The 13,705-nt window shown below is 33.8% G+C and overlaps 1 protein-coding gene across 2 annotated transcripts; it reads right to left on the bottom strand.

The window, feature by feature from the left end:
* Positions 1 to 2,390: 2,390 nt before the first annotated feature.
* LOC114317209 (uncharacterized) lies at positions 2,391 to 13,069 on the bottom strand. Of its 2 annotated transcripts, none has more exons than XM_028263914.2 (9): positions 11,806 to 13,069; positions 8,685 to 8,926; positions 7,744 to 7,762; positions 6,824 to 7,101; positions 6,439 to 6,548; positions 6,227 to 6,325; positions 3,641 to 4,094; positions 3,416 to 3,540; positions 2,391 to 2,609 (listed from the first exon to the last, which is right to left on the bottom strand). In XM_028263914.2, the coding sequence occupies exons 1-8, from the start codon at positions 12,624 to 12,626 to the stop codon at positions 3,452 to 3,454; spliced, it is 2,112 nt and encodes a 703-aa protein (XP_028119715.2). In that variant the 5' UTR covers positions 12,627 to 13,069; the 3' UTR covers positions 2,391 to 2,609; positions 3,416 to 3,451. The 2 variants fall into 2 exon arrangements, with proteins under 2 accessions (XP_028119715.2, XP_028119714.2); XM_028263913.2 differs by having other exon boundaries at positions 3,416 to 3,555; positions 11,806 to 13,039.
* Positions 13,070 to 13,705: the final 636 nt, after the last annotated feature.

The raw sequence follows: 13,705 nt of genomic DNA, 5'->3' as shown, positions 1-13,705 counted from the left end.
ATTATTAGATTTTAGCTTAAAAAAAAGCTCTATCAAACAAAGCCATATAAACAAAATGTGATTTTTTTATTTTTTATTTGTTATTTTTTATATCTATTTATCAATATTCAATGAAACTAATTTTTTGTACAAAAGATTTTCACTATGAAGTTTACGAAATGAATGGTTCAAATCATCGTTGTAGACCCAAAATGGAGCCTACAAAATGAAGTATGGAGAGGTATAAAAGATAATGGTATAGAGATGATCTAATCCCTTATTTTTATGGGCCCTATTTCGAGCTTACAACAATAATCCAAACCGCTTATCTTATAATCTCATAGGAAAAATTATTTGTGAAAAAAATCAATTTCATCGAATATCGATGAATAGATGAACAAATCAAATTTTGTTTTATAAAATAGGTGGTTTAAGCTTAAACTCATAGTTAATATTCACTTTAAAAAACAAAATATAATTTGTTAACGTATTTAGTAAGCATAATGTTATATGCACCAATTGATGTACTAACTAATATATCAATTAATGATGTGGCATCATTTAAGAGGTTTTTGTTATTTGTAATTCGTATAATGAGTGGAGTCAATAATAATATTATAACTAGTGTTAATTAGTGCATGTAACACCACCGATTTAGTAATATCTGATGAAACTATTTTTTTGCACAAATAATTTTTGCTATAAGAATTATAAAATGAGCGATTTTGATTATAATTGTGGGTTCCGAATAGGATCCATAAAATAAAATATGAAGCACAATAATATAGAAAAAATCCATTCTCTTTTAAAACAATTTTGATGGGCAACTACGCATTAGTAATAAATATGAGTGATACTAAATAAAATAAAATATGATATATACGTTTTGTGTATCACATTTGGTTCACTAATAAATGTGGATGAGTTTGGAATCATTCTAAAAAAATCTTTCTTTTTTTTTTTATTTTTGTTTTGTCTTCAAATATTTTTTTTTTACATTTTTGGCAACTCTTTTTTTGTTTTTTAAAATTCAGCTAGTGTCGGAGGGTCTATAAAAAAACAACCAGATATATATATATATATATATATATATATATTACTTTTTAGATCCATTTAGTTGAATTTAATGTGAAAGTGGAAAAAATCATTAAAGGCCAAAAAAAAAAAAAAAAAAAAAGGAGTTCTGTAAGCATTGATGGAGCTATTATTTTAAAAAAAGGTAAATGATATACAAATATAATCATTATAATATTGTTAATTTAAAAAAGGAAAATACTAACTAGTGTTAATGAGCTATTATTTAATATTAAAATTTACGAGGAAAAAAAAGTACTTTAAAAAAGGTAAAAAAATAATAAAATTTATTTTGTATTCTTCATTTTTATTTTATATTTTAAGAGCACTTATTAACAATGTATAATCTTTCCCATCAATATTTTTCACTCAATGAGGAGAACATGTAGAAAATGTTAAAAAAATTCTTAGCGCACCCTCTCAATGTTGAAAAATAACCCTATATGTACACATTCAAAATTATTTTCTTTATAAAATCCACAATACCATTTTTCTTTATACACCCTACCTTGGTTCACATGTACCCATACCAACATCCTCATCCATTGGTACTTCAACAAATCTTCATAACCTTCTTCCCACATATTTTAGTTTGAATTGTTTGTTTGACACATTTTGTTGTAGTTTTTTATTGGTAAGTTTTTTTTAGAGTTTAGAAATGAATTTTTATGGGAAAGTAATTACATTTGCATTGCTGTTATTGGGTTTTAGTTCGCCAACCAAATAAAGATTACTCAGGCATGTTTGGTCAAATATTTTTAGATTGTTCAGTTAGCCATGTGTTCAATCATGCATTTAGTCTTAATTAACCTAACTGAACAACTTGAAGATGTTTGACCAAACATGACTGAATAATCTTCATTTGTTCAATGAACTAGGACCCAACAATGGTGGTACAAATGTTGATTACTTTTCCATAAATATTCACTTCTAAATCCTAAACCCTAAACCTCAGACATTCAGTTGAATTCTACCAAACAAATAAAGTTCATTCAGTCGTAGCTATACAAAGCTTAATTAAACCAATAAAAAGAAGGGCAAACAAAAATCTTAAAATCATTTTTTACTTTTTTTTAAATTACTTTTTTATTGTTAAAATGTATCCAAAAGACAATTAGATTGTTATTTAAATAGAGGCACTTGGCCACTATTGGCAGCATTTATTGCTAAACAAAACTAGCAAATAAGAATTCTACATGCACAAAAATATATCACAAAAAACAATCACAAAGATGCAGATCCCCACCACTTGATTGTTTTGTGATCCGTTTCTGTGCAACTACATTTTCTAGTGTATGAGTCCTACGTTGCTGTTTCGGTGCAAAGTATCTTTAATCTGTTTAAAAAGTGATTTGTATATGATCAATGACTACATATCCAATCAAATCTATAGTTATAAACATGTGAGAGGCAAAAACTTCCTGCCGCCGAAGAAAATTGCTCTGCTTATTACCCTCAAATCCAAATAATGAACACAAGGAGATAGATATACAAACAAAAATGATGCATAGGATGTGCCTGTCTTCAAGAAATACATAGAGAAAATGTTGCCAACCCTGCCACAAACAAGATTATTCAGCAACCAATCTAAATTACTGATTTTGAAGCTGATCAAGGCAGAAGCAAAAGTTACACCAATAAAGCAATCCTAGATGGTTGACGGAAAATATAAATACATATGCATGGGCTTACTTTTCTAGCTAATCGCACAAAAAATCTGTTAAGTTCCATTCGTTATGTCATCGTCCTTTTCTTTCTCCCCCTTTATTTCGTTAGTTATTTATTAATTTTCGATAGTTAAAAGACACCTATGTCCGTCCAACTGAGATTGGAACCCTATTTGGCAAGAGAGACTACTCAAGCGATATTTCCACAAGCTAGTAGCCCATGGTAACCATCAGTTCCATTCTAGAATTTACATACTGAGTGAGTTATGAAGACAGTTGTATAAACACCATCTCGTGCCCCCCAAAAAACCCAATGAGCATGAATATTTTGCACAAGAGAATAATGACCACAGAATCAAAATTATAAACAGCTCAAAACCATCATGGCTTTTAGTAAACAATCCAGTATTCTAAGTTGTATTTCTCTGCAATGGAATTATTCATGATCTGACAGACATAAATACGTGATTAACTTTCACAGAGGAAACCAAAATTTCATAGCCAAAGATCTGCTAAACAAATTTTAGGGCAGGAGGAACGTTAATGGTCCAAGTGGTCATGTCACTATATGAGAAAGCTAAAGCTTTTAAAAATAAATAATGAGAATGTAATTCTGCAGCAAAATTTTAATAGTGAAACTACACAGAGGTGGAAAAAAAAACTTGACAAAAACAGAGAAGGAACATGCATCTCACCAAATATATGTACTGCACTGCACAAACTCTCACATCTCAGGGATTGAAAAAACCTGAACCACCCATATTAATGGCAATAAGGATCAAGATACCTGTGATCACAGCAAGCCCAGCCAAAGCTGACCCTGCAAATGAATACACTATGCAGTAAAGAAAACTCAACAACCATAGAACAAGGAAATTAAAAATTATGGTATCAAACTATAACAACTCAAAGCATAATACCTCCAGAGCCTTCAGAAGCATTATCAGGATTTGATGGCGAGGATTCATCATTAACACCACGTGAGCTTAATCTTGTTGACAATGTACTTTTAGCATCATCCAAAAATTTGGTAGTTCCAGTTTCAGATGCCACTATCCCTTGAAATTCCTCACTGACAATCAAAGCTGCTAGAACATCCATAAGTGATTCTTTATCCACCCCATCAGACGAATCCCTGATACGCTGCTTGTAGGTTCCATCTGCTTCATCTGAATCAAATAACTCATCATCCGAAGCGTCTGTATCCAAAGATTCTTCTTCAGTCCTTTCATCTTCTTCGTCCTCAACATATGCTTTATATGTCAATCGAAGTAGTATTTCTCCAGAGGATCCCGTTCTGAACAGTCCCCAACCACCTCGCAAGACTACGATCCTGTCTGTTGGTACAGTATCTTTAAGAGGTCCCAGATCAACCTGGACAATATGTTGTATTCAGAAATGATGTTTGTCGGAGAATTAGAAAAGTTTATGTTTACCATTAACACAGGATGATTTAAATTCAAAATTGTTAATTTGAGAGTCAATAATACATGAATCAATCTTATGTCCGAAGGTATTAGCTACACTCAATCACAACACTAACGGAACAATCTCCTCTCTTTTTATAGGCCTCATGGTTCAGGCCCCTCAGACATGCAAAACCAAGTCAAAACAACAGCTATACTTATGTAGAAGCATTTGTTAAGAAAATTACAGAAACTAAGAGCACTAATAACCTAAGAGGTTGAGATGAGTAATTTACCATTGGAACAAGGCTTTACATTGCTTTTATGCAAATTATTACAACTGTATTTTTCCTTCTCAACTATATGCTACGTTTCAAATGCTTTGATTAATTGGCTGTACATGAACAGAACTTGCTTTACATAAAAGGTTACCAATCTAATTTGTCATCTGCCGATAGTCCTATAGATGTCTGAGGACTGTAAATATGATGATAGCACCCTATGATGCTTCTTTTGTTGCTAGAGTGATATTTTTTCCTTCATTTGTGTAGCGTGTTTATGTTCTCACCGTTAACAGAGCGTGTATGATCCTGCTCTTAGTCACATGTATATGTTTCTCGCTGCACTATCATATCATATGCATGTATATGATTGGACAACCAAGTCAACACAGTCTCTCTCCAAATAGCCAAGTGGAAGGATAAAATATTTGTATATGTATCAGTTTTGGTAAAGTCATTTGTTTTTTGTGATGCTTCAGTTTTATTCATGGAAAATGGAAGTATCTCATGTATGCTCCAGTTAAATGTTTAACAACATGCTACAGTGTGTCGAACACCATCCATTGTACCGTAAATTGCTCCAATGTTCGATTATTCATTGGGCTGTGGCTCATCCTATCTTTCATACATGTTTTAAAAAAAATGAAGCTTTGTGTACATAGATTACGCTTGGTGACTTTTATATATGATGGAGGAAGATTGGCATGTCCTTTTGAGACTTGTATCATATTTTTGTTGTATATGTAAAGCTATGTAATGTAATGGCCCTCTTGTATTTTGAACCCAAATCCATGTAAAGAGTTTTGCTACTCATTTATACTATGACACCAGCACTTTATGATGACCACACAATTCACCGTTAAATTAGGCAATACACTTCCTCTATGATTTAACTAACTCAATAATAAATTGATGCACTTGAATCTCAATATAAATAGGCCTTTGGTAGCAATTACTACTGGCGGGTCATGATGTCCATTCCTTGTAGAGTGGAGATTGGGTCGTGACACCCTTGACTCTAAAAAACATTTTACAAAAAAAATTACAGAAAAACAACCAGTAGACAGTAGTAAACTAACTCTAAAATTACGACTCCAAACACTGCACTTTACGCCAACAATTTTTCTTGCATGGTGTGGGCTCCATAGCCTTTGTTTTACGTTTCAAAAGTGGGTGCCATGACTAACCAAATAATAGTTGTTGCAGCCCACAACCTTTTACCTATTTTAAACACAGTGCGAAGAAATAATGAAAAAGGGGAGGGGGGAGGGGGGAGGGGGGAGGAGGGCGGGGTGCGGAGGAAGAATAGCACAAAACAATCACACGCCTCTCGAAACAAAAATGTTCACATTACGGTGTCTACAACTCACTAAGTGATAGTGAAGTTCCAATAGTTCGTCACCACAATTAGACAGATTTCATAGAGTTCAAAGAATTGGTCTTGCTGATGGTTCTTTTTTCTTTTTTTTCTTTTTTTATCAGCCTTGCTGATGGTTGTTAGGGTTGCAGTAACATGCTACTGCAAGTTTTCACGTACAAAAACAAGTACAGAGGAAAGATTAGGATTCTGGCCAAATAAATTTCACATGTGCTCCCCACATTTCAGTTTTATTTCAGCTTATTGTCTCCAAGTAAATGGACCAAGGTTTTCCAACTGCCACTAAAACAGGATGTATTGTATGTGAGAATCCAAGAATAGAGATAAAAAATGTTATTTTGGTAATCTGTCAAATGAATATAACCCAAGCCAACAAACTACATAGCATGCTCAAGTAAAAACAATTTCTTCAAATCCTCAAGTGCAAGACAAAATACATACCTCTCCTGTACCAATAGTCAAATCTGTGAATCCAAGGGAGTCCTTGACTTGGATCTGTAATTTTTGTTTTCTAGGATTTGCAACCAGCATATGAAAGTCCTGCCAGAAGGCACAATACAGCATCACTGACTGCAGTTTAAGAACATTTGAAAACTACATCCTGCTGATTAACAGTTTACAGCCGGTGAAACCAAAATACTGAGAAACTTCACCTGATTCCAAATTGGCTCACCAGGAGGCCCAATCACAGTGGTTTGACTGTTCTTTTTACTACGTATAACTTGATCTCCCAAGCTTAGAACAACATATGGGTCAGTTTTGCCTGGAAAATGAAGGGACCAATGAATATGTGACAAGGACAAAGCATGAACAAAAGACAGAGGATTACACAACAGAGAAGAGATATTAGCTTCTGCACTAAACAAGAATTTAAATTCTTTGATGTTTGTGGATGGAAAATGAGACAAATTTATAACCTCAAAATTTGTGCTCCACACATGCTAGACAACCAAAAGCTAATGAAATTTCATTGATTCATTATGAACATGAAAATTGGATCAGGTTTTAGAAGGACAGAGAGTAGGATGTATATTTTACCAAAGAAAATGTAAGAAAGCTTCCGAGCATCTACAAGAGTTACAGACAATTCTCCAACAAAATCTTTATTTCCTTCTTGCATTCCTCCTGACTTAAACTCATTTGGCAGAGGACCAACTGCTTCTCCAACAAAATCTTTATTTCCTTCTTGCATTCCTCCTGACTTTAAATCATTTGGAACCGGACCAACTGCTTTTCCCTTCTGAAAATCTAAAACAATCTTCTTTGGACGTACAAAAAGCCGAGGCAAATCCTCAGTGAGAAGTTTTTTCAAAAACCTAGAAGAGTATAGCCAAACATTTTACGTTAATTCACATTAATAAAACAATGTTGCATGCAGCTAATCAGGTACTTAGACTACAAAGCAGTACACACATAACAACAAATAGCATGTGTCATTTGAGCCGGGGTGGAAGGGAAGGGTGGTGGGGAAGGAAGATGAAGAAGAAAAATACATGTAAAAGTGGAGTGTATGTTTCCGAAACATTTCCATTTCCACGCTAACCAAAACAGCATTTTGATCCTTGCTATTAGGAAGAAGAATAATATTGACAATTGATACTGAACAGTTGCTTCTACATCACATTATTGCCTTCAACCACTTAACTTCGCATGGAAACAGGGATATTCCAAATACATTTTATATTGTTCTAAATAGGATCTTAACCTCACAAATTTCTCAAAAAAGTATGCACAAAGCACATGCCAAGATGCAACAATTATTATTATTTTTTTTTTGGATTTTCTGTTCAACTTGTGATCGATTGACTTTCCACCAGGTGAAGGCCACCAAGCAATTCCATTAAATTCAGCTATAGAGTGCTCTAGAGAAGTAAGGTTCCTGGAAACATAGATAAAGTGCTTTAGAGTTTTATGCCCTAAGATTAATCATGATGGTAAAAAAGAAAAAGTGAACTTACATTGAGAGAACAGGAATTGCTGGAGTTTTCCAATACATGCACAAAATAGGAGAAAACAAATATTAGTGTACTTCTGATCCAAAAAATATATATTATTGTACTAAACTCTATCAAATAAAAATAAAACAATGACATTTATATGATAGACATGCTACTGAACTATGCTAATGTAAAAGAATACAAAGAACGATAAATGTGTGATTTGATTCATTTAGAAATCAATCCATTCAGTCAAAAGAGGATAACAGGATTATTAGCAAGCATAATAACATAAATGGAAATAGGTAACAGTTTTGTAAGTAAAAATTGGTTTTCACTAGCCTATCTCTGCCTCTGCAATCTTCTTTGACCAATCCCTCTACTTTATATTTCTCCATGTCCCTGTCATAAATTCCAGCAAACTATTTTCTGCAGCCATAAACCTATTCTCTTCTAAACCAATGCTATTTAGAAACCATAATAGTTTCCTTCTATCTCTAATAGCACCAAGACATAAGTGAATCTAAGTCTTAACCCTCTCAAAAAGTGATAATTTTAGAATTTCAGTGTGTTTGTCTGCATCACCTTGAACTAGTTATAGTTATCTAGCCTACTGCTAATTAGAAAGCAAATCACTACGGCATGCCATAGAGGAAGTATGAAGAAGCCAAAAAGACACTAAAAAAGCCAAACCCCAAACCACGCCTAAATATAAATACTAGTGGGTGAGGGACAGACCATAATCTCTATTTTTTCCTTTAGCCTACAATGTTCAACTCTCTTTTTGTCTATCTTTTATCTTATTCTTTTCTTAAATCTAACAGGTTGCTTTTGTAACAATATCAAAAATAGAGAACACAGATGACGAGAGATTTTTATCTACGTTACTTTTACGCAGAAAGGAAAAAATAAAAAATAAAAATAGCAAACTACTCTTTTAAGGATGTGAAACTAGGATATACCCATTAGATTGAACAAACGAAATGGTGACAATTCGAACTTTATCTTCGGAAGTGAAACGAAGGCCCATGAAACAGCTCCCACCCAAGGCTCTGATGGTATCAATCGTAACTTGACCCAAAGTTCCCCATCAATGTCAAAATCTCGCACACCAACTGGCACAACAATTGGTATAATGCTAAAATTTAGTGAAAGCATCAACAACATACGAGCACCACCAGTATAACGGAGGCCTATTTGGTACCTTGATAACATTAGAGACATAGAGATCAATTAGAGGCAATATTACACACAACATGATAAATAAATGAATAAATACATAAAATTCCAAGCAAATCCATTAAACAAATCTAAAAACCAGTTTGGTAACATTCTTGTTCGCAAAAATTATGAAAAATTAAAATATAATATGTTTTTTTGGGAACTATTTTTGTTTCCAAAAATGGCAACAATTTTCAAATTTTCAAAAACCAAGAAGAAGGTGCTTTCACTTGTTTTCAAAACAAGTTTTCATCCACTCCTCCCTCCTCCACCACCTCTAGCCACCCCCAACGCTAGTCACCACCGTTGGCCACCACCTTCGACCACCCCCCACATTGGCCACCCACCTTCCATCATCCCCCACAATGACCACCCTTTCCTTTGACCACCACCTGCAACAACTCCCCCCCAAACAAGTTTTATTTTTATTTTATATGTTTTGAAAACATATGTCTGCACCAAACATGTTTTTTATTTTTGATTTTTTTTAAATAAAAAATAAAATTCTTGACAACATTTAAAATTCCTGACAACTTTACTAAACGCCACCTAACATCCTTTTCAGCAACCTAAGAGCATCTCCAATGGCAAATGCTATAATAGCATTGCCAAAGCTATAATTTGGCAATCTATAGTAGCAACTTATTAAATTATAGCAATGGTGTTCTAATGGTCACATGCCATTTTGGTAAATCTCCAACTTTCCCTCCAATTTTGTAGGTGATATTTGGATATAGATTTTTTTGTGATTTTTTTATTGTTTATTTTTTGTCTTTTATGACCTTTCTAAAAAAATTTTATAAAAAATATATATATATATTTACATTCTACCTGACTAGACAAATATAAAAAAAAAAAAATTAAAAAATTGAAAAATATATATAAATATAATTCACCTCACCCAATGGCTCTATCTAGAACCCTCACTCTTACCTATCACTTTCATCTTCTCTCTCTCTCTCTCTCCAGCTCTGGTGGCTAAATATGTCAAAAACCTCCATCGATTAGTCTCTCCTTCTTAACCTCCATCGATTAATCAAAAACCTCCATTGATCAAAGCATCTCCAACCACAACCTCTTTCTTCTCTCCTTCTCTTTCGGACGGTTTCTCACTCACCCAAGGTCTTCCTCCGTCTCCTTCTTTAGCTCCGGCGAAGATCAGTTCGAAACCCAATGAAACCCTCTAAAAAACCCACTTAGTCCAAAACGGTCAAACCCTCTCCATCGATCCACTGAAACCCTCACTCAAACCCAATGGTCAACCCTAATTCAAACCTTCACAAACCCTGATTCAAACCCTCCCAAACCGAAACCCTCATTCAAACTCTCCTAAACCGAAACTCTCTCTCAAATCAACCAATATCATGAAATCAACCTTGACGGAGGTGGTGCTGCGGCCGTGTTGTTCGGCGATTGATTCGGAGTAGGCAACAAAGTCACATTAAGATTAGAGTTTGTTTTCCATCTCCTCCATCGTCTTCTTCTTCATCATGATTGTCGTTGTCGTGATAAAAGAAAATTCATGTCCTTTTTTTTAATTTTTTAATAATTATATATTTTTTTGTCTCTTAATTTAATTTGTTCAATTTATTTCCATTTTTGTGTTGATTGTGTTGTTGCAAATGATTTATCTACACTATTTTGTTTGTTCTTGTTCACTTTGGAGCCAAAATTCTATTATCTTTGATGATGTGACATGTTTGGCAAATGCCAAAACTCCTGCCAAATTTGGCTCCAGAAATGGCATTTGCTATATTTGGCAGGAGGTATAGTAGGCCATTAGAGACCCCCTTTTTTTTACTCTTGCCAAATTATAGTTTTGGTATCTCCTTTGGCAACGCCATTGGAGATGCTCTAACATGCTATAATAGCAATGCCTTGATAATCAAATGAAACAGCACTAACTCCTGCTGCACACATTTCAAACAACTATTAGCTTGACATTGGCAATGTATTCTAAATATTTGTAACTTCCACTAATTTAAAGAATTTCATTCCTGACCAAATAATGTAGGTCTTGTAATAGTTTCGGTTTGTTTCCATGTTTAGTTATATTTAAAGTCTCATCCTACATTCTCGATGTTCTCCTATTTTAATGTACCTCCATGTCATGTTCTTTTTCTTTTTTCTCTTTTCTCCCCGTAATATGATTACACTTATTTTAAAGGAGATTGTATCAAGATGTTTGTAAGAAATCGACCGCTTTTGATCTCTTCTTTTCTTCTCTTTTCAGTTTCTAAAGAAGGGCCTGATATATGCAAGGTCTACTTGACGAACGCATGAAAATGTAATATTTACCAAAAATGTTTGGGTATTGATGGCCTTTTATTATGTTAATTCCCTCCATTTATGTTCAGCCATGTAATAACAGGTTAATTTTCATTTTTTACAATGAACTTGTTAATTAGGATGATGATCAGGGTATTTGGAGAAGTCTTGGAGAAAGTGGAGGTAAAATAGAGTTACGATTAAGCAAGTTGAAGCAGTCTAGTAGACAGCCCGCTAGAGCAATTGTCTTGCAGCATTGAGGGGAAAAAATTAAAGAGCAATCCACTTGAGAGATTGTTAAAGTGCCTAGTCTAACAGATTGAATGCATACTCATGCAGCTAGACAAGCGGGTATAACACCCACTCCAGTGTGGTCAATAAATTTTAAACATAATGCATAGTGCTGGAGTGTTCTAGAGAAGAATGCCCAAACGAGTGGCCCAACATGAATGTAAAAAAACATCCAAATTCTAAGTTTCTCCAGTCAATCCAAACGCAAAAGCACAATATTAACAGGTAAGGCACAAACAAGAGATGAATAATCAGAAAACAACATAGGAAGAAAAAATACTAGAAATTCTAGAAATAACATACTGCAAATCATTGACCCGGCGCGAAGTTCTGCGTTCAACATTCCTAACAGACAATGGCTCATCCCCTAATGAGAACTGCTTTATTTCAACTCTCTGCACATAATCAGGTTTCTTCAGATTATCAATAACTGGCTGAAGCAACCCAACAAGCCAGTTCTCAATTCCACCTCTATAAACCTTCCATAACTTCCCCAAAACCATGTTTACCCATTCCACAGACTCTTTCCTCTGCAAATCCTTCTCAAAAAACAAAGAAAAACTTGTGGGCACCTGAGGCCAAGTACCTGGTCTACCGTCACCCCCAAGTTTATTCCTCTTCCTTGATGTCCAGAGTTTATCCGAAGCGACCCCAACAAAGAAAAAAAACACAAACAAGCCTACAATAGTCCGATTAATCGGCGGCGAAGGAAGAGGATGAATAACCCCTAATTGAGTCCTTAGCTTATCTACAATTGGGTCTTCTTGAAAGCTAGTAAAATTTGAACCCATACCCACATGAATTGAGTCTTGAGGTAATTGCAATTTGCCATTACCATCCAGTTCATCTGCAAAACGTTTGACTACGTAAAATTTGGCTCCCCTCCTTGCGGAATTGGGGATTTCGATGCTGAGATTGTGGTTTCCACCATCAGTTGGAAGCATACAAGCTCGAAGAAGCCATCTTGGGCGAGAACTGTTGTGAAATTTTCTAATTGGAAAAATTCTTCGATTGAGTGGGAGTCCATGATGATCGAGCTTACATGGGCAGAGAGATGGCGAAAGGTGAAGAAGAATACGGGAAGAGTCAGAGGTGGTGGGAAGAGTTGATTGCAAAAAAATCATTTACTGTGGGAAACTTGAGAACCCTAATTTGAAGAATAGGGTCATGAAATGAGGTGGTATTATTAAACATGAATGAATTCACAGCAGAGATTGTGATTTTAACAACCCTAAAAATGGGAATTGGATGGAAGCTTCATTAATTTATCATAGATAAACTGTACAACGGTAAACTGTACAACGATAGAGAGAGAGAGAGAGAGAGAGAGAGAGAGAGACGAAGACAATGCTAGAGACAGAGAGAGAAGGAAGCTTCATTACTTTATCATAGATCACGCATTTCTGATTGCAGGTAAACACGGTGGATTTGGTTCAAATATCAAAACCAAATAGAAGGACGCTGTATTTGATAAGTAGTGATATCGCTTGGAACGACGTGGTGCACGTGGGCGTCGGAGCCAACGCGGCTCATCTTCTTTTTCTTTTTCTTTTTCGTTGTTTTTTTTACCCCCTCAAATTAGGATAAATTATAGTGACACCTCTGAAAATTTCTATTTAATATAAATCTCTTTCATATTTAAAAAGTTATTATTTTTTTTTTGAGTTTTGTAATCTTATTATAAATTATTCCTAAATTGTTGATCTTATGTCTTAAAATTTTCTAAATGAGCATCTTATTATTTTTCTTATCATTTCTTTTTCCAATCATTATAATTACATTTTATAATTTTTCATTATTAAATTTTATCTGAACATATTCTATTGAGCGATGATAAACAAACATAAATTTTATATATAATTTTCAAACATAATGATATAGTTTACAAAAATGTTAGAGATTCTAAAAATTCTATCAAAATGTCTCACACATGTGAGATATTTAGTAGAAATTTTGATAGAATTTTTAAAATCTGTAACATTTTTGTAAACTATATCATTATGTTTGTAAACTATATCTTAATGGTAACATTTCATTTTAAAACAAAGCACCTATAAATATTATTTATATTTATAACAATATCACTATCATAATATTTTTATGATATTTTTTTGTATAAATTTTTATATATGAATATAATTTTTCATTTTTATTTCCACCATTATACCTAGATTAGATCAATTTAATCTATATATATTTAAAA

Source organism: Camellia sinensis, chromosome 11 (assembly GCF_055761805.1).
Source record: "Camellia sinensis isolate YWXY chromosome 11, ASM5576180v1, whole genome shotgun sequence".
Classification (NCBI taxonomy): domain Eukaryota; kingdom Viridiplantae; phylum Streptophyta; class Magnoliopsida; order Ericales; family Theaceae; genus Camellia; species Camellia sinensis.
Note: the sequence above shows the minus strand (reverse complement) of the source record. Positions and strands in the feature narration are given on the sequence as shown.

Coding starts and splice junctions, on each gene's coding strand:
- LOC114317209 (XM_028263913.2), bottom strand. CDS start 12,626: ATGATTTTTTTGCAATCAACTCTTCCCACCACCTCTGACTCTTCCCGT. Junction 8,927..11,805: donor CGCCGGGTCAATGATTTGCA/GTATGTTATTTC, acceptor AATGTTATCAAG/GTACCAAATAGGCCTCCGTT. Junction 6,549..6,823: donor GCTTTCTTACATTTTCTTTG/GTAAAATATACA, acceptor TTCATTTTCCAG/GCAAAACTGACCCATATGTT.